General features: G+C 43.6%; 2 protein-coding genes across 2 annotated transcripts; both read left to right on the forward strand.

Annotated features, from left to right (window-relative positions):
• The first annotated feature begins 1,530 nt into the window (after positions 1-1,530).
• Positions 1,531-15,920, forward strand: jade3 (jade family PHD finger 3). The gene is made up of 11 exons (XM_080033402.1): positions 1,531-1,682; positions 4,090-4,149; positions 4,307-4,389; positions 4,503-4,660; positions 5,005-5,195; positions 6,778-6,989; positions 8,968-9,135; positions 9,260-9,376; positions 10,046-10,507; positions 11,911-12,028; positions 13,448-15,920. The coding sequence occupies exons 2-11, from the start codon at positions 4,101-4,103 to the stop codon at positions 14,299-14,301; spliced, it is 2,412 nt and encodes an 803-aa protein (XP_079889528.1). The 5' UTR covers positions 1,531-1,682; positions 4,090-4,100; the 3' UTR covers positions 14,302-15,920.
• Positions 15,921-18,239: 2,319 nt separating this feature from the next.
• plcxd1.1 (phosphatidylinositol-specific phospholipase C, X domain containing 1, tandem duplicate 1) lies at positions 18,240-24,027 on the forward strand (the record flags this gene model as incomplete). Its single annotated transcript, XM_080033314.1, has 7 exons — positions 18,240-18,357; positions 18,583-18,707; positions 19,537-19,675; positions 20,063-20,191; positions 22,783-22,938; positions 23,503-23,683; positions 23,783-24,027. The coding sequence occupies exons 2-7, from the start codon at positions 18,586-18,588 to the stop codon at positions 24,025-24,027; spliced, it is 972 nt and encodes a 323-aa protein (XP_079889440.1). The 5' UTR covers positions 18,240-18,357; positions 18,583-18,585.
• Positions 24,028-25,368: the final 1,341 nt, after the last annotated feature.

Genomic DNA, 25,368 nt, shown 5'->3' on the forward strand with positions numbered 1-25,368 from the left:
TTTGACTGGACCATTCTAACACATGACTATGCTTTGATCTAAACCATTCCATAGTAGATCTGGCTGTATTTTTAGGCAAGTTGTTCCTCTGGAAGGTGAACCTCCACCCCAGTCTCAAGTCTTGTGCAGACTCTAACAGGTTTTCTGTCCTGTATTTGGCTCCATCCCTCTTCCCATCAACTCTAACCAGCATCCCGGTCCCTGCTGAAGAACAGGACCCCCAAAGCATGATGCTGCCACCACCATGTTTCACGGTGAGGATGGTGTGTATAGGGTGATGTGCAGTGTTAGTTTCCACCACACATTGTATTTTGCATTCAGGCCAAAAACTTCAAGTTTGGTCTCATCTGAATATGCTGTGTCCCTCGCATGGCTTGTGGCAAGTGTTGGAGGAAGGTGCTCTGGTCAGATGAGACCAAAATTGAAGTTTTTGGCCTTAACGCAAAGTGCAATGTGTGGCAGAACACTAACACTGCACATCACCCTATACACACCATCCCCACCGTGAAACATGGTGGTGGCAGCATCATGCTGTTGGGGTCCTGTTCTTCAGCAGGGACCGGGAAGCTGGTCAGAGTTGATGGGAAGAAGGATGGAGCCAAATACAGGACAGAAAACTATTATTACTTATACTAATACTTATTTAAAAAAAAATGTAAAACTATATTTCATTTTCACTCCACTTCAGAATGATGCACCACTGTGTGTTGGTCTATCACATTAAATCCCAATAAAATACATTTACGTGTGTGGTTTTAATGTTACAAAATGTGGAAAATTCCAAGGGGTATGAATACTTTTGCAAGCCACTGTATTAGACATTAGGTTAATTTTCGTAACATTAAAACAAAAAAAAACATTATTTCTGAAGAAGAGTGAATCATGGAGTTTGATGAAATGAGCCCATTAACAATACACTGTATCTTCCTCAGTGAATCACAGTTAGCAGCTTTCACTTCAGCTATTTGACTTCCACCTTCTTCCTAAACAGCATTTCAATCATTGTTCCTGTCAGCGGCTCACAGCTTGACTTCCCCCCAGGCTGTGTTGGAGCCTTTCATTTAGGTTAGCTAAACTGGGCCTGTTTTTTTTTTTTGTTTTTTTTAAGTTGCTTATGTGAAAAACAAAACAAATGAGGGACCAGTTGTGATGTCGCTTTCTAACTGTAAACCTTCTGAACTTGAGCATCCAATTTTTGCAGAGCAATTAATCTTCATAAATGCACATTTGCCTTGTTAACCTATTTGCTGTTTCTACACTTGAATGATACCCTGTCTCTATGAAATGGCACATTAAAAGCGGCAGAATTTGTTTATTGACTGGTCCTTCAATATCTGCGTGTCTTATTAATGAGGGCTCTTGTAGTCAGTAGATAGTGTATGTATGGATAGGGGAAGTGAGTTAACACGCCACGCCAGTCGACAAAGCGAGCGCACCCAGGCTCGAAGGAAACCGGCGGGGTTTAGGACCCGGCGGGGCGCGCGGTACAATAGAGCTGTTGTGCCGTGGTGGTGGTGGTGGTGGTGGAGATATTGCAGCCCAGGATATTCCCACTGTGGTGGGATACGAAACCCCCTCAAATTCACCTACACGTACAACCAAAAAGCCTCCAATTCTGTTCATGGGTGTATGTTGGAGGTTTTGTCCGGAGTGAAATGCGTGTGGAATAGAGCGGACTGAAGGTAAGATGGGAGGAATGTGAACAATATGCTCGTGTGTTCAGTGGAGCTCAGTGTGCCAGGATCTGCCCTGGCTGTGTGCTTTATCCAGGCCAGCGGCGGGGCCTGCTAGTCCTTTGCTGCTTTCCCCCGGCCCGGGACTGTTTTTCCGGCTTCTTTACTTCAGTAATGTTTGCCTTTATGAAACGGACGTGTTCGCTTATACCGTACTTAACTTCTACAGCCATTGAGTTATAAACCCCCGTGGAGCTTGTATGAATGTTGGCCTCAATGGCCCTAGGAAGTGACATCTTTGTATGATGGTGGCGCCCATGTTTGATTTCTCCTCAGCTTACAGTGCAGCCCGCTCTACCCCTGCTACAGGCCCGTGAGTGTGTGTGTGTGTGTGTGTGTTTGGCGCCAATGGGGCTCTTTGGGCAGGGCAGTTTACGGTTTTGTCCATTCACTAAAAGCACCATAGCTAGTCACAGTTAGCACCCAGTCGTTAGCACTTAAGGGGACACGATTCTATATGTGGAGAGATATGTAAACAATGCTTTAACCGCATTTTAGTAATGGTTTCCTGTTACTCAGACAGGATTCGGGGTCTCTTCTCAGTTTGATGTCACATCCGGGCATACTGTGTGTGGGCAGATAGCAGCAGGGGGACGTTGAAGGAGGCTGTGGTATTTAGTCGTTGTGCTAACCTCTGGTGTCTGTTTTCTTCAGCGACTGCTCCCAAACTGTAATGTGATTACATTAGCAATGAAGTAATGTGAGTGAGGCTATAACACAGATGAGGATGTCTCTTGGCACTGGCTACTTTCTGTCTGCAGAAACACAGTGTGAACTTATTATGTAGGCCTATCTATCCCTCACAAACTAGTGTTTGGAACTCACAATGCCAAATAGTATCACCTTGAAATTCAAGGAAGTCAAATGAGTAATGCCATTAAAAGATTGCCATTTTTCACTGGGTCAAAGGTCATGTCTTCAGATGGCTTGTTTTGTATAACTTACAGTCCAAATCATTTACTTTTTTTTTTTTTCAATTTACAGAGAACAAAAGTAGGCTACCAAATCCTGAAGAGCTAGGACCAGCATGTGTTCTGCCTTTCAAATAATCAATCATCAAAAGAAATGTCCTTTCAATCAACTAATGGCTTCTTTGTGAGCAGTATAGAGCACAACAACGGCTTGGGGGGGGGGGTACGGTAATGCTTTTCTCAAGAACCCAAAACACCTCATTATAACACAAACATGTATCTTAACATTAATGGTCATAAGGCTGTTCAAAGCCTCTCTGTGTTGGTCAAATCATTCCTAAGTTGTCCTTTTTGGTTATGGATCATTATCTGGGGCGACTGGCCGACCCATTCACACAGAGTGGGAGCCTGTCTGTGGTGTCAGTAGCAGATGGCGGGCTGCAGCCGACTGCACTGTGGTGTGTTTGTGTTGCGTGAGTGAGTCCATCTTAAATATGGCACAGAGTTGAAGTCGAGAAAAGATCCTTGTGACGTGAAAACATTCTGTGTGTGTCAGACAGTGGTGATTTACTGCAGAGCCGGGCTGAATCACGTCCATACATAGCCCCATAGTTTGGACATTTAAACTAGTAGTTAGTGGTTGGCATTAGTGCATTTTACTCGTACTATGGTATGGAGAGGAATTGGCTTCACACTTTTTCCCACCACTCCTGTCCTCATGGGGAATGTGAGGCATGTCCTGTCTGTTGAAACAGTGTACTGTATTTGGGGCTATTCTGGGTTTTGCGTCTCTCGGTATGTCCAAAGCTTTTAATGAGTGGTCCCAGTGGTCCAGGGTGCTAAAGGCTCCTACTGTCAACCCGTGGGTCTGTCTGCTCTGTTTTAACCTTCACATTAAACTCCCAACATATAAACACTTAATGCAAAACAGAAAAAAATGGCTGTGTAGTATTGCAGAAATGTAGGGAATGTCCCAGACTAGGTATTCACATAGTTAAATCTGATTGGTCTAATCTTGCCTTTAGTCGACTAATCGTCCAATCATGTTTGTTTTTTTCAGCTCATTGCTCCATGTTCTCATTTGCGACATTGGCTTCCATTTTTTCCACACCAGACAAAGGGGCTAAAGCACCCAATTACCGGTACAGTTTGTCTCCTTGACTTGGCATAAGAATTCATTTTGTTGCGACAGAAGTCCAGCCACGCACACCAAGGAGATAGATTAAAAGTTCAGTTAAAATGTTTTATTAACAGTATTATTAATGGGCTAATATTTATAGGTGATGTATCGTCATTTATTGGGAGACCCCAAGCACTTCCAAGTATACACACAGACCTTTGGCATCCCCATATAGCCGGAATTGAATGATCCTTGTTTCATAACTAAAACATTTAACTGTGAGATTGTCTGTCAAATCCTCATCATTTCTCTCTCTGTTCCTCAGGATGTTACAGGATGAAACGTCTCAGGTCCTCAAGCAGCAGCGACACTTCTGACGATGAGAGTGAGTCACCCGTCTAAAGGAGCCCATCACTTTAACCTAGACTATTTCTTTCACGGCTCTTTTATTCACACCCTCTCTCTCTCTCTCTCTCTCTCTCTCTCTCTCTCTCTCTCTCTCTCTCTCTCTTTTTTTTTTTCTCGCTCTCTGTTTAATGTAGGTCCCTCCACCTCCTTCTGTTCCTCCGGCAAGTATGGCGGCAAACCGGGAACCCCCGCCTCCAACCAGAAGAAACCGGCTGAAGTGAGTGCCCATCTTGCTTGGCGTTCAGGCTCTGTTATCAGCCTCTCATGTGTTTAAACACGGTGGCCGATGTGAGACTGACTGTAGTGTGTCCCTCTCCCTCTCTCCTGCAGGTGTTCAGAAAAGACCTGATCAGTGCCATGAAGCTGCCTGACACCCACCATGTGCCCCCAGAGGATTACTACCTGCTGGCTGACTCCTGGAAGCAGGAGTGGGAGAAGGGAGTCCAGGTGCTGGCCAGTCCAGACACCATCCCACAGGCCTCGATAAGGTAACACTGGTCTGTCTGTAGGATGGATAGATAGATAGATAGATGGATGGATGGATGGATGGGGTTACATTACATTACACATAGCACAAAAGAACAATAAAACATAAATTCACGTCAGAGCCCGAATCAGATAAGAAGTAGCAGCAAATAAGTAAAAATAGTATAAAAGAGCATATATGACATTACAAGGGTTCTCAGTAAACTCAGATTGTGTTCAATGGTGAGATTTAATACCTTTTACTTGTTAAAGATGTTTGGCCTGGCTCCAGGGACCCTGAATCTAGGTTAACCTGCTCCAAATGAATGACAACTGACAGCTTTTTGATTGTGTCTTCCTTGTGCAGAGGTTGTGCGGAGAAGTCCAAGGAGGTGCTTTACTCCCACCAGAAGAAGTACATCCAGTGTCTGGGCCAGGAGAGCACAGACCCAGGGTATGTCAACATCAAGGAGATGGCAGAGGCCATGTGCCGCTACGACCTGGACGAAATGGACCTCCACTGGCTGCAGGCACTCAACAGAGAGCTCCATCGCATGGGTAAGGAATACGGCTTCTTTACAGTTAAGACATTATTTTGATTCGGACTGTCGCAATTGTACTATATGCGAGGGCTGACTGTCCCGGACGACATACATACAGTAGCTTGTTAACAATTATCTGTTACCTGGTTGAACAGGTGTATTGATACTATTTTTGGCTTTGTCCTGGCAACGGTTTTCTTGCACTGACTTACAGTAACTACCAGCGTAGGTCACGTCAACCTTCAGGTTATTGTGCGTGTGCAGTGCTTGAAACAAACAAATCATTTTGCAGCCTAGCGTTTATCATCTCTAAATAGTATGTGTCATTTTTGATGAGAAAAGAATGAATGCTTATCTCCAAAACACTTTGAAATAATTTTTCGGAAGTTGATTAAAAACATAAACAAAGTTTTTGGTTTATCGATTTTTTTTTTTTTCCCTTATCTCTTGTCTCTTATCTGGAAATAAAAGAGTCAAGTTTTAAGTTTTGGACTCATCATATCCTCAAAGGTCATTAGTGTGTTTCTCTAGCCCCTTTTACACAGAGATTGCGGCATATTGACGGAACAACATCACTCCAAAATGCCGGCTTTGCTTCTGTGTTATTTACACAGAACCAAGCAACGTCGGCCTGCTGGCGCATCAGTAGCCCCTTTTACACAGCGTTCCGGAATGAAAGAGGTGCTTGTAAACAGCGTCAGGTGTGACGTAAACATTTAGCGCCGCGCCGGTCAGCTGCTTTACAACAACAACACTGGCCGGTGAATTGAGAGCAGATGAGTGCTGGAGCTTGCAGTAAGAGGGCCGTATTTTACTGTCCCCACGATGTGCCAGTTGATCTCGCTACGCGCTGAGTCCAACATCACTGGGACTGTTAACCAAACTGACAAAATCAATCCGCTTCACCTCTGTGTCTGTGTGTGTGTTTGTGTGACAGGTTGGCTGTGAGCAAGTTTCTTTGTGAGGGCAGCGATCTGCCAATCAGACATACACATACACACAGTGTGTGAAGTCACGTTACTGTAGGCAGAAATGAAGTGTGGATATACGCTCAGACTTAGAATAATAATAGCGGCGGCGATCCGGTCGCAGCCTAGCTTAGCCCAGCCTAGCTTTCCCATTGTACAACTTCTCCTGGGCAGAAATAGACTCATACACTCTGCAAAATGAAGCGCGGGGGTTTGGATTGATAAACGGACCTTATGATCAGCTAGATTATACGCCATTCCTTTTATTTGGTGATTTTTACGGGACATCAGGCCGCCGTGATTAATGTTAAACACACGTCCTTCAACTGCCAACATGGTCGCATGTTTAGAACGTAGGCTATGGAACGTCAAACGCCCCCCTGTTCCGCAACAACAAGCTGGAGCATTTAAACAGAGAGGCGGAACTGATTGTGTCAGGAATCTTACTACCCCCCGAGGTAGTAAAATTCCCGGAACAATCTCTCGCACCTTTCTTCCCTCGTTCCGCAACGGTCGCATTTATACAGCAGGGTGGAGGGCGGAAATTCCGGCATTTTCCCGGCTTTCACTGGCTGTGTAAAAGGGGCTTCTGACCACGTTTTGTCTTGTCCTCCCTCCCCCCCCCCCCAGGAGAGGAGCCCATAGACGAGCTGACGGTGGAGCGAGCCATGGAGGCCCTGGAGAGGCAGTGCCATGACAACATGAACCACGCCATAGAGACGGTGGAAGGCCTGGGCATAGAGTACGACGAGGACGTCATCTGTGACGTGTGCCGCTCCCCCGACAGCGAGGAGGGAAACGACATGGTGTTCTGTGACAAGTGCAACATCTGTGTGCACCAGGTAAAAGAGCCAGCCACACACACCTCTCTGCAAATACTGCTCTGTTTCCCCAGGGTGAGACAGGGCTAAGAAGGCCTCGCATATCAATACAAAACGCACATCATGCACAGAGTAAGAACAGTGACATACGCAGTACACAGAGTCAGAGAGATCATTCAGGTCAAATGTAAATGTGGACATTGATCTACAATGCTGTAGAGTGTAAGGATATACTCACTCCCACACTCACTGCGGTTAGAGCAAGGCCTTATGCCAGCCTGATGAACTGTCACAGTCACTTATGGAACAGTGTGTTATTTTTAGGGCTGGCCCGAATTATTCGAATACTCGTTCGGAAAATTAGTATTCGGAGCTTAAATTAGTATTTGGAGCTTCGTTTATTTTTTTATATATATAGGGGAAGGTGGGGTGATTTGTGCATTTTGGAAGTTGCAAAACCCCTTGTTTCTAGAAAACCGTGGAAGAAATTGGAAATGTGACCACATATTTAAGAAGAGCCATCCATTTGACTCATCCTGTAAAGAAGGGAGACACAAGGAATAAGATATAAGCACATTTAAGCTCAAAAAACTGTGTTTTGCCTTTCAAAGTAAAATTTCCATGATCAAGGTTTTTTGATTATTGTGTCTGAACAATTATAGACACGTTTGAAAACATTTGACACATGTTTTAGTGCTTTGGTATGCTACACTTTGAGTCTATATAGTTAGCACAATGTCAACCCTAAATTGCTGCATCATGCCTATTATCCAAAATTCTGGGGATGGGGTGATTTGTGCACAAGGGCCTGGGTGAGTTATAAGTAAGTAAGTAAGTAAAATGTATTTATAAAAGCACATTTATGACAGTTTGCACTGTCCAAAGTGCTGTACATAGTGCATTCAGTAGGTAAACAATGAAGGTAAAATAACAATAACCAAAATAAAAGACGTAAAGCCCATACATCCACATAAACACAGATAGTAGTGCAGAGGTAAGTAAGTAGTGCAGAGGTTAATGGGGAGGAAACACCAGGGTGTACATATGGGTTTTGAGCCTTGATTTAAAGGCAGAAATGTAGGGGGAATCACATTTGTCAGGTGGCAGTTGGTTCCACAAGCACGGAGCAACTAGTGCAAAGTACATTTCTGAGAGTTGTGCCAGTGGCATGGCTGTATACGCTGGTCACCAAAAGAAAGTGATTGTCTACAGTAGCTCAGAAGAGAGTGACATCTCAATTCCACTTAACGACACCACTGATGAGAGTTCAGATGGCCAGAAAGATGATGATGGTGACTTTGTCATTGTGACACATTGACAAGACAACTTTTTTTCCGAAAGCTATATTTCTTAAACAGTTTATTCCAGATCCAAAGTTTTTATTGCCAGGGATGCACAACATCCTGAAATATATGTACATATTTGAGTTGGAGACATAACTGTCAAGGCCTCACTTTAAAATCACTTTGAGTAAAAAGTTGCACAAATCACCCCACCTTCCCCTATATATATTTTTTTTTATATATATAATTTTTTTTTTGCAAGAAGCTAGTACTGCAATATAATTTCATCAAATAATTTTATATTTGGATATAAAAGTTAGTAATATTGTAGTAGTAGTAGTATTTCTAATTTAGGAGGATATTACATCACTAAGTGTCATAGCGCATCCATTACTTCACCTCCGAGCGCGTAAATCTTCAACAAAATATGCAGATACTGTCAAAATCGGTTCCAGGGAGTATATAGGGATTATTAACGTTTAAAAAAAATATATATATATATTATCTTTTAATGTTGTTTTTGATGGTGTGTTTTTTTGGAACGAATATTCGAATATTGGCTCGGAAAAACCAACGAATATTCGAAGCCTGAAAAATGGCATTCGGGCCAGCCCTAGTTATTTTCTATATATTTTTAAAATACAGAATTTTCATTTTGAAATGCACTATTTATTTCTCCAGTATTGTTCTAACTGTGTGCTGCTCTCCCCCCACAGGCCTGTTACGGAATAGTCAAAGTGCCTGTTGGAAACTGGTTGTGCAGGACCTGTGTCCTCGGCATTGACCCGCAGTGCCTTCTGTGTCCCACGAAGGGCGGTGCCATGAAGGCCACACGCGCAGGCACCAAGTGGGCACACGTTAGCTGTGCCCTGTGGATACCGGAGGTGAATAAAACAAACGCTTATATCCGTCTGTTGCTTTGAACATTTTATACATTTTGTATGTTCTTTCATTCACAGCCAGTGTTAAATAAGTTCTCATCACTCCCTATGTCTCCCTCCTCTTTAGGTGAGCATAGCTTGTCCCGAGAGGATGGAGCCCATCACCAAAGTGTCCCACATCCCACCCAGCCGCTGGTCTCTCATCTGCAGCCTGTGTAAATGGAAGACAGGCGCATGCATCCAGGTGAGTGTGGATCTGTGTCCTACAGAGAGCATAGAATGCAGCCTGAAGTTGAACTTAAGGAACAGTCAGACAGTTTTTGATGCGCTTCTTTGTTTTGATGATGAGAAGATTGACAGGATACCACTCATTTCTTTACCATATAGTTGAAACTATTGCCAACTAATGGTCCAGCACATAACCCTGTAAAAACTAAAATGTTTTGTATTGATTTAACAAACGACAAATTATCGCAGACAATTGTTGAGCTTTAGAGGTGTTTGTTGGTTGCTATTGCTAACTTATCTGGCCTTTGTCCTAAGCTAATGTCAAATTATTGGCTGTTGTTCAGAATCGATTCCTTTTGTTGTCATTACAGTGTACAATGTAATGTAGTTGTACACTATATTTAAATTCCCAAATAGCACTATAACTTATTTCAATTATGAAATGAGTCATGTTGAACACGAGCCACAGAGAAATTGAGTTCCTGTAAATGATTGAATCTTAGCTTACTGACTAAGTCCATGTAAACATAAATCTCTCTCTCTCTCGCTCTCTCTCTCCCTCTCTCTCTCTTTCTCTCTCTCTCTCTCTCTCTCCCTCTCTCTCTCTCTCTCCCTCCCTCTCTCTCTCTCCCTCTCTCTCTCTCTCTCTCTCTCTCTCTCTCTCTCTCTCTCTCCGGCCTTCCAGTGCTCAGTGAAGAACTGCACCACTCCGTTCCACGTGACCTGCGCCTTTGAGCACAGCCTGGAGATGAAGACCATCCTGGACGAAGGGGACGAGGTCAAGTTCAAGTCTTACTGCCTGAAGCACAGCCAGTCTAAGAGCGGAGAGCCCGGCCTGAGCCCGGCGCGCTCCAAAGCTCCCCCCTTAGAGGTGGAGAAGGGGGGCCAAAGGGGCCAGAGACTACAGGAGCTCCAGGAGGACTTCTACACTCTGATCCAGCCCGATGACCTGGCCCGGGCCCTGGGGCTGTCCAACCGCCTGCTGGACTTTGTCTACCAGTACTGGAAGCTGAAGAGGAAAGCCAACCTGAACAGAGCTCTGCTGCCCCCTACAGAGGGGGAGGAGAACCTGGTGCTGCAGCCTCAGGAGGACAGCATCCACACACGCATGAGGATGTTCATGCATCTGCGCCAGGACTTGGAGAGGGTGGGTGATAATGCAGAGTCTTGGTATTTATGGCTACAGGGCAACTCCAGAACTGCCCCAGTGTTCTCTATTTGAAAACTAAATTGTATTCATTTTGTATTGCTTAATGAGCATTCTGATGGAGCCAGACATAATTTACTGAAAAAAGTTTATGAGCACTGTTTCAATGTCATCCAACTATAGCACATTTACTGTATTCATAATATTTAGAAATATCAGAAACATAGCACAACCATGTGTGTTGCATTGACACACACACTGAGAAACCCTGCTTTAAATTATTAATTATTTAAAAAAAATCTGGTATCAATACATAGCCTAATAAACTGGTATGTTTAAACAAAAGGGGACCCAACTTAACATGCCCATTTACAGAACCTAGGCTGTGTATTAACTCTGGATCTTTTCAGCCCACACACAGTAGGGGCATGTAGCAGATGGCGAGGAGAGAGATAGTCACTGATTTTGACAACAAGCTTTCTCCAGAATGGCTGACTCCACTTTTTAAGAGTTTTTTTTTTTTTTTGTGTTTTTCGTTGTTTTACCACAGTGAATCTATTATAATGGATATTATGCCCGTCAGCAGAAAAAGCTCTGCAGCAGGCTCTGGAAGACATGTGAACACAGAGAGTTTAATGGATGCAAAGATTAGAGAAGAGTCCTGCACGGAAAGTATCTGCAGTGTGTAATAGAACTGTCATCTACAAAAAAAAAACACATAATTACGCATAAAACCAAAGTGACCCACGCATGGCATGGCGATGGTATGAAAGTCTTTGTTCAGACCAAGGAAATTCATTGCTACCAAAACAGGCACAATCTGTCATTTCTGCCCCTAAGATTGACTTCAGAGGTGAATCCTAATGTAGTCAATCAAAATAGTTGTAGATTAATTTTCATATCGTTTCACCTCTGTGTTCTGCTCAAAATTAAGATCAGTTTGTAGAGGTTGCTTTTTACCTTTTTTTATTTTAGTTGTACCATTTTTTTAGCTGTATCAGAAAAATGTCAACTCATTAAGGCCACGTTTACATGGTAACAGTCTCACCGAAAACGCAAGGTTTTCCCTTTATGTTTTCATAAAACAGAGCACACATCTTTCCCCAGCCAAAGTGGCGGGTGGTCTCAATAACTTACTACTCGCTTAGACTTAAATTTACCCACATTTGGCGAGTGTTAAATTTGAGCCCTGCACGAGACTCTCCGCTGATCACCGTGATAGTGCTGCGGAGACACCGTGCATGTTGTCTTCTAACTTTCTATATTGTTGACAAGCAAACACGTTCTGTCATAAAGGGGTGCAGAGAGCTTGGCAGACATTACACAGTTTAAACATGTGCAGCTCTAGATTCTTTTAGAAAGTAGGTTTGATTTGACCCTTGTTGATTTGTGTCCCTGTGCAGGTGAGGAACTTGTGTTACATGGTGAGTCGTCGGGAGAAGCTGAAGCTGCTGCAGAGTAAAGCCCAGGAGCAGATGTTCAACCTGCACGTCAAGCTGGTCAACCAGGACCTCTCTGCTGGTGAGACATCTCTGCTGCTCATTCAGTCACTAAGTACATGTAAAGGTGCACTACGCAGTTTCAGAGGAAGGGGGGGGGAGGTTTGAGACATTACTCCACAGGTTATTCTTAGGGTGTATTCACACATGGAAAGTCCGTTAGTTCACTTGCTTTGGTCCAGACCAAATAGAGTTTAGATTTTTTTTGTTTGGTGTGGTCCACTTTCATATTGCTCCTTTTGCAAGTGAACCAGCATTACGAAGCAAAACCACACGTGATCTGAGGTCATTCATTCATTGGACAGACATTCTGGGGTGGAGAGAAGCAGGAAGAACGAAGTAAAAACTGCGAAATATATCATTGATATATAATACGGGGTTAAAAATAATAAAAAGGCCTACATCTAGCCTATAAATAAAGAAGAAGAAAATCTAATTATTGTTGTTTCATATGGTTATAATATGTAGCCCTATGTCAATGCCACGTTATGTGGCTTGTAGCCTACGATGTGAAACATAATGTATAGCCTACTGTATTTTTGCTGTTGGACGCGCGGCTCGAGAGAAGAATAGGCTCAAGCTGACACTCAGCTGAATAAGCAGTGTATCAGCTGGGTCGGCGCAGTTCAGTTCCAAACTGACACAGGGACAGTATTGACGGTCACGTTGGGAAGAAAAATAAAAACACACACTTCATGCAAAGCGCAGCGTGAACCTGTTGGCACTGTGCGGGAGACGCTCCCCTCTCCATCTGATCGCTGAACATATCAGCATTTATACGCGTCATTATCAACTGTAATATTTTCGCTCGGGGCTCCCGGTCAAACCACAACTAATCTTCCTAACAACGGCGACAACAACACTTTCCCATAATGTGAAGCTGATGGCGATTAAAGAAAAAAAAGAAAAGAAATCAAAGGCGCAGTGCTTCCTGCAATTGGGTCGGATCGAGTCCGGCCAAATTCACACCACAAACGAACTGCAGCAGAGTTTGTTTTGAAGCGCATCGAGACCACCTCTTCAGCTGGGTCTCGGTCCGCTTGTTTGGTCCGCCCCCGAGTGCGATTGCTGTATTCACACCTGCCTGAAAGATGCGCACCGAAGGCAGAAGTGCACCTGAGTTCGTTTCAACCGAACTAAACACGGCATGTGTGAATACACCCTTAGTCTTAAATAATTCTATCATCGTAAATCAAAATAACAACAGTGACACAGTTATCTTTTCAGGTAGATTTCTAACTTCAGGGATCCAATTTTCCTGTGAGGAAAGTTTGTTTATACAGTTATGAGAATATATCTTGGAAAACAAATGTCCCTTCTCTGACACACCCTTTAGGCAATTGATTCCAGTAATAGTCTTGCTCTTTCTGTGTCTTTATATTCCTTTGTGATGTTTGAATCATATTTAAGTCCTGAACACGTTTGTCTTTTCCTCTTTCAGGCCTTCAGTCTACATTCCCAGCAGAGAGCATGCTGTTCCGTCCTCCTCCCAGGATAACTCTCAAGCTGAAAATGCCCAAATCCTCAAGCGTCGGCAATGGAAACCCCACTTGCAAGTCTGTTAATGGGCCGCTGTGCCCAGACAATAGAGGCAATGTTACTGAACACACAGGTGAAGGCCTGGGTCTAGGTAAGCCTCAGATGCACGGACACGTTCGGAGAGAGGAGCACTCCAACGGACGTCTGTCTTCCTCCAGCCACTCCAGGAGCCCCGCCCTGCCCATCAAACCCAGCGGCAAACCTCTAGCCCTGCACGCCGCGCTGCACGGCCACTCCTCCAACGGGAAACTGGACAAACTGGACCAAGACAGAGTGGTGCGAGGGGGCAAACCCAACGGCCTCTTAGAGAAGTTTGTGGCGCAGAAGGACAGTTCTTGCCAGACGCCCATTGTTGACCAGGACCCTTCCAATCGGGCTTTGGACAAGAGCAGCTTTCGCAAGACCGCCATGGAGCACTTTGGCAGGTCCTTCAAGGAGGCCACCATTAACCTGGTACGGACCACGGAGGACCTGCGGGCCTCTGACAAACTGTCCAGAAAGGGCTCGGCCAAGGAGGCCCGGCTCTGGGCCAAACCTGTGACCGAGCACAAAGTGAAGAGCGCCCGGTCCTACCAGGACAGTGACGGATACTGTCCTGACCTGGAGCTCAGTGACTCAGAGCCAGAGGGCCACAGGGCCAGAGGCAGGCAGCACAGGAGGCAGCAGCAGATGGGACTGGCCCAGCCCGACGCCCCGGGGAAACGGCTCGGTCGTGGGAAACAGTCGCTGGGCTCCAGTCGACCGGTGCAAAGGTGACGGCCGTTTAGTCACTGCCGCCCGTAGCTCTCTCCACACTCTCTGGCAGTCTTCCCAAGTGCCAGGCCCAGCCCCCATCAGGGACCAGGCCAGTGCTGATGCTGACATATACACAAAGCAGAAGATGCATGATGGGTATTGTCGAACATCACTCAGCCTCGTTTCCACTGAGCAGCACAGTTCGGTTCAGGATAGCACGGTAAGCCTAGATCTGGCTTATGTTTCCATTGAAATTGTACCCTTACCTGGTAGGTGGGGTTAATGGCGGACGGTCAGAGTATATACAGTCTATGGGTCAGAGCCGTTGAACGGCGCTGGCCACGGCAGCTACATAGCCTAACTATTGTGACATCATAGCAGTGGGACACAGTTTAGTCCGCTGATTTAAAGTGAAGACTCTTCACTCTTGCCGAGGAGATTACACATGGCGGTTTATCTCTGCGGCACGGTTCGCTTATTTTGGTACACTTTCCAACATTTGACAGTGGAAACGAGCCGAAACCGCTCAGTGGAAACGAGGCTACAGAGCGGAAGATGCATGATTGGTATTGTCGTCAGGAACATCACCCAGTGGGATTCAAAAAGAAGCGCAAGCCCTGTGTTGGTGTTGTTTTATGATGGTCATGCTTGCCTTCCATTGGGGCTAGCATTAGATTTCGTATTAAACACACCCCCTGTTTACATACACACAGGTTCATTTTGCCTTTGGCTAAACCTGCTGTACAAAACATGTTCAAATTGGGATGTAAATAATTTGTCGAGCTGGATCACGCACACAAGCATCTCAAAGCGGCATGCCAGATGTTCACTCAGTAGTGACTTCTAGCATCTACTACTTTTTTTTTTTTTCTTTACATTTGTGAAGTAGTGCAGTCATCTTTATGAACACAAATGCCTTTTGTGTGCAGAAATGCAGTTCAACACTTTTAGTACCTTCAGGCTCTGCAGGTGACGGTGTGTCACAGATTGTGAAAAAAGCCTTGAAGTTGTAGTGTCAAAGTGAGGAGAAATGTGTGTAAGAACATATAATACATCCCCTGATGTGTGCGTCAGTAACCTAGCTCAACCTGGACGCACAAAAGTTCATTGTTTTCTCCCTGGCCTCAGATCCTCACAGGTTAAGCCTTCATTACCACACAGATCTACTGGTGACTGAAGATTACATTTGAAAGATGCCATATTTGTAGTCTTTTCTGTTACTTTTTTCTTCAATAATAAATGACCAGTTATAGATAGGGCACTAGGGCGGGAAATGTTAGGATTTTTATTTTTTTAAACCGATGCCAATCTAGTACTTTACGTGATTTGTTACTTTGGTAAGTATGAACAGATTTTTTTACCACAAAAAAAAAAGCTTTATTATTTTTGTATTGTTTTACGAAGGGCCAAATTTCTCAGCGCATTGGTGTATAATGTTGTCTTTATACATACATCACAAATTAACAATCAGGATGTCTGATCAAAAATAAATATTCTGACCAACTGTTAGGTGTCCACGTTCAGTTCTTTTTGGCCACAGCATTCCCTTACAATTATTCAGGTATAATGCTACTTACCTTTTCAAATTATGGAATTGAAAGAAAGACTTTGTTGAAACAGTGGGCGACCTACAGTAGCATTCCTGCATGCTATTTTATGTTTCTACTTTGGAAAGTACATTTTTGAATAAATATTTTCAATGAATAAGTGTGTTCTTTGTGAATATGAAAGACAACAGTATAAGTCTTTAGTAGGATTATAACAATAATTCCTTTGTTTCTTTACATTTAGGGTGTAATGGTTTCTGTAATTTATTTGGAAGAAAAGCTAGATCGCCCCCCTTAAAGGTAAAGTCAGCAGTTCAGGAAAATTGTTGTCAAATTCACTTTTTCCTAAAGTCTGCTACCTGCCATACTGTGTGATGAAAGAAAATCCTGTGTTCATACAAAGCCTAAGCTCTGTAAAGGGGCAGGTTGCTAGCTAAGATGGGCCCCTTTGTTAATATAGGCTACCCTTTGTTTACATACAGTTTACAGAGCCTAGGCTGTTTATTACCACTGGATTTTTTTTTCAGTGCACACATAGTACGGACAAGTAGCGGTTCGCGAGGAGATATTCCCTGATTTTAAGAAAAAGTGATATTGACAGCAATACTCCAGAATCGCTGTTTTAAATAAGACCACCACTGGACATTGATATAAAGTAGAGCTGGTATGTCTAGTACATGTGTGAAAGTGTAATAACAATGTGTGATGCCTATTCAGTTTAAGTGTGTCAGCCAGCATGTCAAACTCTGAATGAGTCCAGCTAAGCTAAATGAAATGTATCGATAGATGAAGATATGAATTGAACCTGTGCATTCGCTGATGACGTCAAAACATCTGCTGTAGAGGAAGTTCATGAAGAGACAAGGAGGGAAAGCTCTGGTGATGTTTGATCCACAAACGGCTGCACCTTCAACAATTCACCCGTTGTGAGGCATACTGTGTACTGTAGTTCGCTGGTAAGTGATGTTTCAGGCTTTATTGACCTGCTGAAGAAGCTGATAAAAAGACCTGACTGAACCTAATTATGTCAAACAAACAGACACCTCGACCACTTTCCTCTTTGGAAGCTCAATTCAGCACAAAGGTCAGTGTTCTAAAAATCCTTGGGTAAATGTTCAGATTAAAGACCCATAGGCTAGTGTGTGGATATGAAGACCATCTTAGACAACTTCTGAGCACAGTTTGTGCTCAAAAGGTAATCTTGTCTGTACTGTACACATACAACATTTAAAAGATTGGACAACTCACTCTTTTCTGACACAGATGTTGGCACCTTGATGGTGTGTGACCCTTCCATTGGCTTCAAGCAAAGCAAAGTCTACCTACACGCGTAGGAGGGTAACATCGCTTGAAATGCGTTGCGTTATCGCCTGAAATGCCTCTGCGCGCCTAAACCAATAGTTTACTATGTAAAAATGCTGATTTTCTACGCCTTTATCGCGAGCTACGTGTTTGGTGTGGGCGCACCTTAATCTTGACCTTTTGTCACAGGTTGTACACGCCTGGGCCGTGAGCAGTTCAATAAGAAGTTACCTGTCCTCTTCATCCAAAATGATTGGACGCCGCCTACAATAAAAATATATGAGCCAAACATGTCACCTTAAAAGAACTGACATCTATCAATTATGAAATGTAAATGTATCTTTTAAAGGTGTCCTGTGGAGTTTCTGACGACCATGAAGCGCTAGCCTATGGAGCAATGTTTTTACAACGGGTGTCAAAAGATACACATCCTTTGACCACAGGGAGGGGTCCCAACCCTCAGTTTGAGTAGCCTATTAGGCCTACCGACCTGAATAACAGGCCTTTATCAGCAGCTCAAACACCGTGAACATTGTGATGATGACAGGAGGCTATCTGTTTAAAACAAGACTTCCACACAGAAGCTAACGGGTAACATTGTTTTTTTGTTTTTATTTCTGGCCACACCCACCAACCAGGTGCGTAAATAAACACCTGCTTTTGACCTGTCTTTGGGCAGGGCCACAGCGCTCTATGGGAGTGTCCAGTCAGTCTCACATCTCAGTGGGCTCTTTAAGAGGAGAGCCTCCAGAGTCTGCTGATCTGTCAGCCGGCGCGGAGCCGCCCTCCCTGCACACTACGTTGCTGCCGCTGCTACTGATGCACCGGGGACCGACACACTCCCGGTGCACGGATCGGGACTCACTGTAAGGCGATGCACGTGAAACGGACAGCAGATCATGCGTGGACATACGATCGTTAATGGAGTATGCATAGTTGGATCTAATAATGCGCCGGGCCCACCACCGTCCTCCTCGTCTTCCAAGGACTATGCAGGTGTAGCCTAAAAGGTAAACCGGACAGACGCACGCGGCCACGCTTCACCCCCGGCGGATCACCATGCATGTTATATGCACAGCCATGACTTTCTCTGCTGATCCGGGATGGACGACTTCTCGCGGCTCACGCCTTTAGTTTCAGCCTGCGCTTCTCTCCTCTGTGGTTTGGCCGGTTCCGCTGGTTGGGCGAAAAGAGGAAGCACTGGGCAGTATAGAAGCAGTTTGATCAAGTAAGTGTGAGAGAAACACACAGACAGTACTATAGGCTACAGCTCTCTCGCTACTGAGCGAAATACTGAACACTGTAGCCTATTTGATATTTATCCTTAGGCTACTGCCCCATTAAAGAGAGCTACCCCATAGAGATGTAACTATAGGCTACGCATAATGATCTCCCTTCATGCACTCTATCCATCACATTAAATGTGTGTGTTCACTTCACTGACGGGGTGCAGATCATGTCGGCAGTGTCCGGAGTGAGTGAGCCGAGCCTGGGAGAGCTGCCCATGGAGAGCTGGATGTCCCACCTGCCATGTGCTCTGTGGGACACCCCCCTGTACCACTTGGCCATCCCGGGTTAGTAGGCTGCCATGTCATAACAGCACACTCTAATAGGCTGATATTTAAATGTTATTATGCCTATAAGCTACTATCAGGAAGATGTGTGGTGTGTAAATGCTTTCAGGGTACCCACCATAATGTTTAATGACCCTCAACACAAAATGTAAGATGTCCTGGCTGCTATTAAGGGTGGCCCTGGCCTGAGGCATGCAAATAGATGCAAATTCAGGAAAATCCTTTCTCAAGGTTGAGACAGATACACAACCAAATAAAGACAAAACAACCAAATACAGACAACACAAATGAATACAAACATCATTCCCAACCAATAAACAGACCCAAAAAAACACCCTGAATACAGACAGAGCAACCGGTAACAGACAAAACAACCCAAGTGCTACTAAGACAATTTTTATCTTGTTGAAGGAATTTTATCTATTATCTGTCGGTATAATCTCCTGATTATTACTGTCTCTCTCTATGACCTTTTAAAATTCTTTGTTTTTAGTGCGCTTTATCAAAAAGTCAAATTCCTGTGTACTTTATATATCCATAATAAATACAATATATGTTTATTAAAATGAAATGCAAACATCACAACTGAACACAGACAAAGAAAGCAAATAGCCTACAGACACACACAGACAAAACACAACTGGATACAGAGAGGACAAGTTGTTCCGTCTTGTGATGTATTCGGCCGTTTGCGTTTGTTTAGTATATTTGCATGTGTTTTCTGTGGCTGGCAGCATCACGTTGACTTCCCTATTTATCACTTAAATGAAAGGTTCATATTTCCATTGATGATAATGTCTCTGGTTATTTTCCCCACCCTCCTAATTAGGCAGCCACAATGCAATAACCTACTGTCTGGATATGAGCAACCGATCCCCTGTGGACCTTACCCAGCCTGATCTGCTTCAAAAGCTGGACAAATACATGAAGCCCCTCATTCGCCCCTTTGTGTACAAGTGGGCGATAACCCAGGTAATACATCACAGAAACAGACACGCCAGCTAAGTGTTACTGACTGTTCATTACAAAAACGTTTTTATTTTTATTTTATTTTTTAAAGGTGCTCCGAGGAACTTTTAGTTTGTGTTAATTCTTCCTCCCTCCCATTTGGACAAAAGCGTTACTTTTGACTATGCCAGCTGTAGTTCCTGGGTGAGCGTACCCATGCCAGGTGCATTAAGAAAAACTGTATAAAAAATATAGCAATCTTTGCACTGATGGTCTCATTTGCTGTTACAATCTAATCTATGATCATCAGAGAGAAAAATTAGACTGTTTTAAAAATATTTATAAATTCCTCGTAGCCTTCCTTGTAAGCTGAATCTCACATAATGAATGATGCATGTCCGTGTCTTGCAGGAGTATACCATCAAGCATCAGCTGGACTGTGGGGTCAGATACTGTGACCTGAGGATTGCACACAGGCCTAACGACAGCTCCACCGATCTGTACTTCTACCACGGTGTTTACACCACGCTCACTGTACAGGTGAGGTAATGGGCATGCTGGGATGATGCCACGCGGTGAAAGTAATGCTCCGCTTATAGGCCATTTGAATCTACAACAATTAGGCCTATACACCTATCACTGGAATGAGACACTAAATCCCCCCCCCCCCGTCTCTGCTTTTTAAATATGTAACTCTTGTCATCTTTGTGTTATGAGTCAACATTATGGTTGTCATTTTTTGAGATTTTCCGGGAAGTGCCTATTAAATCAGCCACCACGAACTAGTGGTTATATAAAAGAGAAATTGAGGTAACAACACCACAGAGTGTAGGGGACTGAGTGATGCATTTATGTTTCACCACGGCTCTAGCAGGGGAAAAAGCCGCAACAATTCCATTAGACGTGAAACATTCTATATCTCTGTGTCCTTGCACATCAATGTTAGGGAGCCACCGAAAAGAACCTTTATCCCTGACGTGACAATGGAGCTTGAATGGCTCATAGGGAATTAATCAACAAGCGAGAATTTTTTCATGACATTTCTATTGGTACTCAGCATGTCCATAAGGGATAGGACTTAACATCCATAGCAGCTTGTATGACAAATCACAACGACCTTCACTCACCTCTGCTCCAGCAGAGTTGCCAGGTGGTGAAGAAGAAGAAAAAAAGTAATCCATCCACAACAGACCTGGCAGGCAGTTACTACTCACCTCCGTCATACTGTAAACCCATGAAGGAATGCCAGAAATCATGTCCTGTTGGCAGTGGCATAGTGTATTAAATTCAAAGGACTAACGATATACTACATAGCTTGCTGTCTTCAAACGTTAGCCGACACCTGACACCTGTGTTTGAAAGGAATGTTTTAAAAATCCGCTTTTGTGATCGCATTGATCAGTGCATAAATGTTAAAAACTGGTGTGCCGACACTAGATAAAGATTATCGTCATTTGATCAAATCGGACCTGGCATTCATGGTGGGAAAACAACATACTGCCCAGCAGTCAACACTGCTTTTACTGTATAGGACAAAAAGAAAATTTGAAATGTCCAATTCAATTGCATAGTTTTTAAAGTGTATCAATAGTTTATGGTTTAATGTTAAACAAACAAATATAAATCATGAGAGAGATAGGTTTGCTATTTTATGGCGTTTATAGAAAATGGCATCCAAACTTATTTAAGTAATGTGTTCCTTTTTGAACATGGGCGTTCGTCCTTGGTGACTGTCTATGTATACGCTTATGCCTGTGGGACTACTCAACCTGGTAATGTTACAAGTGTCTTGAGTGCTGTTCCCTTTTTTTAAAGCTCACATATTATACACTTTTCTGTCAATATTATATGGTCTTAGAGGTCTCTAATACGTTTTTCTTTAGTTGTTTGCTGAAAAAACCGTTCAGATCATTTATTGTAGTATGCCTATATACCCTGATGTTCAGCTAATCTCACGATGGCCTATTTTTGAAACCGAGCTGCAGCTCCCCTTGTAAATATACAATCTATGAGCTTCCCCCGCCCCTCTCTGGAAGCGACGGGTCCATAGCCTGTAGTAGTAGCCTGTCCACAGTGCCTGTACTGAATGTTAGCACGGAAGCTAACGGCTAAAAATATCACGAAAATCAGTGGAAAAATTGAGCTTCAAAGTTAGACTTAAACTCTATTACCTTCCTATGCTTTGTCTGGCTAAAACCGAGGCATTTTCAGACTGCTGTGGAGAATATAAAGAGCTTGTTATGGGCAAAATATCAATGCTTTTCCCGAAGTTAGCTCGGAAGCTAACGGCTAAAAATATCACGAAAATCAGTGAAAAAATTAGCTTCAAAGCTAGACTTCGACTCTATTACCTTCCTATGCTTTGTCTTGCTAAAAACGAGGCTTTGTCAGACTGCTGTGGGGAATATAAACAGCGTGTTATGAGCAAAAGCTGGTTGCTTGTCCCAAAGCTAATAGCTATACACTAGGCAGGCAAAAATACCAATAAAAACAATTATTTTAGTTTCACCGTTTAAAAAAAAGCACAAGTAGCTTCCTATCCATTGTGTTATTAAAAACGAGGCATTAATAGACTGCTGTGGTTAAGATAAATTAGTGGAGTATGAGCAAAAGCATTCTGTGTTGGTGTATGTAACATTCAGGCTGTAGGCTACTATGGGCATCTTGTCGCTTAGCGGGGAAAGCAACATGGCTGTCGCTCGGAAAATTTTCCATCAGATCTCGGGGCCGTGGACCAATAAGAAATGGGGGGGGGGGGGTGGGGTTATCATACGGTGGACGTTTCTGGTTACTAATGTGGGGGGAAGCATGGACATATAAAGAAAATATGGGGATGTGGCTGTGCCGACTGTGACGTAATAGTCGGCGAGAATTCTGACTCGAGTATATTGGGGGGGAGGGGTGGGGGTTTCAGAAAGGGGGAGAGTGAGAAAAGGAGAGATTGTTATTTTTTTTGATAATTTGGCAGTCTATAGGCACACCGTGGACCCATGGATATGTTAGAACACATTTAAAAGGTGCATTTAGCATAATATGTGACCTTTAATCCAGACAGTGAATTGTACATGAAATACCGCTCAGTCCTGCCGTTGAAGCAGACTTTATATGGCAACTTGTGCTTTTCCTTCCAGGCTGTTCTCATGGAGATCAGAGAGTGGCTGGATGCTCATCCCAAAGAGGTGGTCATCCTCTCCTTCAGCCACTTCATCGGCCTGAGCCAGGAGCTCCACGCGCTGCTGCTGGGAACCATACGCAACATATTCACCTCCAAAATCTGTCCCAAGACGGTACAGCTTCTCCTACAACTTCCAATGATGATATAAAGCTTGAAGGCATACGCAGTCATTGTAAATCCAAAACCACTTCTTGTCAAAATCAGGGTGTGCTTATCACATGTGGAGGTATAGAGCTAAGTTAGGATGGTGATGGTAGTGTGTGGCTTCTCCCCTTATGATGTCATATGGGGAGAGAAATCTGATTCGGGTTTGTTGAACACAGGTTTTCAGAAAGGTGGAGGTAGAGAAAAAGAGAGAGAGGGCTGTTTTTTCCTCATACTTTGGGAATCCCTAGACACACCGGGGATCCATATTCATTTAAAAAAAAAACAAGGACAATTGAATTTTTAACATACCGTTAAAAGGTATTAATTTTTTTTGACAGTGCAGAGAAACAGATGTGAAATGGGGCAGAGAGGGGAGTGACATGCAGAGAATGACCGCGGGCGGGAATCGAACTCGGGTCTGCTGCTGGGCCCGGCCCGGGGGGGGGGGGGGGGTGCCCTACCAACTGAGCTAAGGGCGCCCTGTTAATTACCCGGAATTAATCTTAGCCTGTCATTCTGTGGATTTCAGGAAGTGTTGACTCTTCGGAACCTGTGGGCGTTAGGCTACACAGTCATCGTGTCCTATGAACACAGCATTGCCAGCTGCCACAGCGACCTGTGGCCACACATTCCTTACTGGTGGGCCAACAAGTGCAAAGCCGAGGCTCTTGTCGAGGAGTTTGAGCACAGGAAACAACATGGCAGACCAGGTAATCTATATGTTGGTTTTTAGTGTATTTTTTTCAAAATTATTATATCACTTTTTAATCAATGCTATTCATCTGCGTGTGTGTGGTGTGTGTTTTTAGGAGGTTTCTTCGTCACTGGGATTAATCTGACAGAGGATCTGAAGTACATCTGCACACACCCCACAGAGTCCCTCAAAGACTTGGTGATGTCCACGTACCCCACACTGCTGAGCTGGGTCAAGGAGCAGACTCCAGGCTCCAGGCTAGGCTCACTCAATATCATCGCCGGGGACTTTATCAACGAGAGCCAGTTTGTACCAACTGTCATTGCACTGAATGAGAAACTACTGAAATGCTCCTCGTGACTTTACCCCCAGTTTGCATTATTGTACAAAAAAAAGCAACAATATGAATCACAGCATGACATGTCCATGAGCTTGTTTCATTAAGAATGACAGAAAGTTACTCAACTACTTGAACTATTCATCTCATTTTAAATGCACTTACTGGAGGCAGTGAAATGTACATTTCAGTCTGAAAGCTGCTCGAAAATCTGTTTTCGTTTTTTAATATTTTGACCTGCACTTCTTGTTTGTTTACATTTAGTTCACTATTGATGCAATAGTACTGTATGCGTTTCCAGGAGTCATCAAGGTGGCCAGTTTTTATGTGATAGTGACCAAAGCAATAACGATACAACTAATCTCACCAGTTTAGCGTAAGCATTTTAGATGAGCACAAACACTGTAATCATAAGCACATGTGACTGTTACCTAGGGCACAAACTTTTATAATTATGACATGTTGGCAGCAAGTGCAAGAATTAGCTTTAGGCTTTATCACCCACAACGGTATTTATCCATAGAGAATGTAGAGAAGACATGAAACTTAATAGAAAATGCATGGAAACTTGTTGGCATGAACCCAACCGTGACTGTTCTAATTGTAATAGACTTAAGCCTATTAGGCTAGGATTTGATTTGACAACATTCTGCACCGCTGTGCCTGTGGAGATGAGCTTTTCCAATAAACATGAGCATTTTTAACCATCACAGTTTTTTATCACTGACAGTTCACATACAGATTCATTTTAAAATGTTTCCTTTAAGGATCCCTTTGTTGAACTGTCAAAGATCTCTGCTCAGTGAGGCTTTGGTGGCTGTGCTGCTTTCACTGTCACACCGTGGAGTTCGTAAAGGGGCCACAATGAGGGAGGGAAAGCTGTTGTGTTCCCTCACAATGGTTTGTGTTACATCACCCGTCTGAATCTCTGCTGTTCTGGGATCAGTTCAGTTCAATCCATTTCCCCCACAGTAGCCAACATGGTGACAAACGGGCAAAGTAATTACATTTTTTGTTGTTGATATATTCAGACAGTGGCTTCAGCCCTAAAGGGTTAGTTCATTTCTGCTTATTGTAAGTAGGCCTAATGGTCGTTTAATGTTGCATTTAGTACAGAGCCTGGAGTGTGTTGCTGGGATAAACCGTACACTTTTAAATTATCGAGTTAAGCTCAGTTTGAAAATTTTAAAAAGAAAATATTCAAATTGATAAATTACACTTGCACCCCAACATACACTAAAATACCATAATTTCATTTAGGCCTATATATAGGTTAGTTTTCAAATCAAAACCTATATTCATTGTAATCATACACAATGTACATATTTGAATAATTCATAACAGGGTAATGGTTTTGAATAACG

This window comes from Ammodytes marinus (genome assembly GCF_949987685.1).
Source record: "Ammodytes marinus genome assembly, chromosome: 8".
Taxonomy (NCBI): Eukaryota; Metazoa; Chordata; class Actinopteri; order Uranoscopiformes; family Ammodytidae; genus Ammodytes; species Ammodytes marinus.

Coding starts and splice junctions, on each gene's coding strand:
- jade3 (XM_080033402.1), top strand. CDS start 4,101: ATGAAACGTCTCAGGTCCTCAAGCAGCAGCGACACTTCTGACGATGAG. Junction 4,661..5,004: donor ATCCCACAGGCCTCGATAAG/GTAACACTGGTC, acceptor TTCCTTGTGCAG/AGGTTGTGCGGAGAAGTCCA. Junction 9,136..9,259: donor GTGCCCTGTGGATACCGGAG/GTGAATAAAACA, acceptor CCTCCTCTTTAG/GTGAGCATAGCTTGTCCCGA.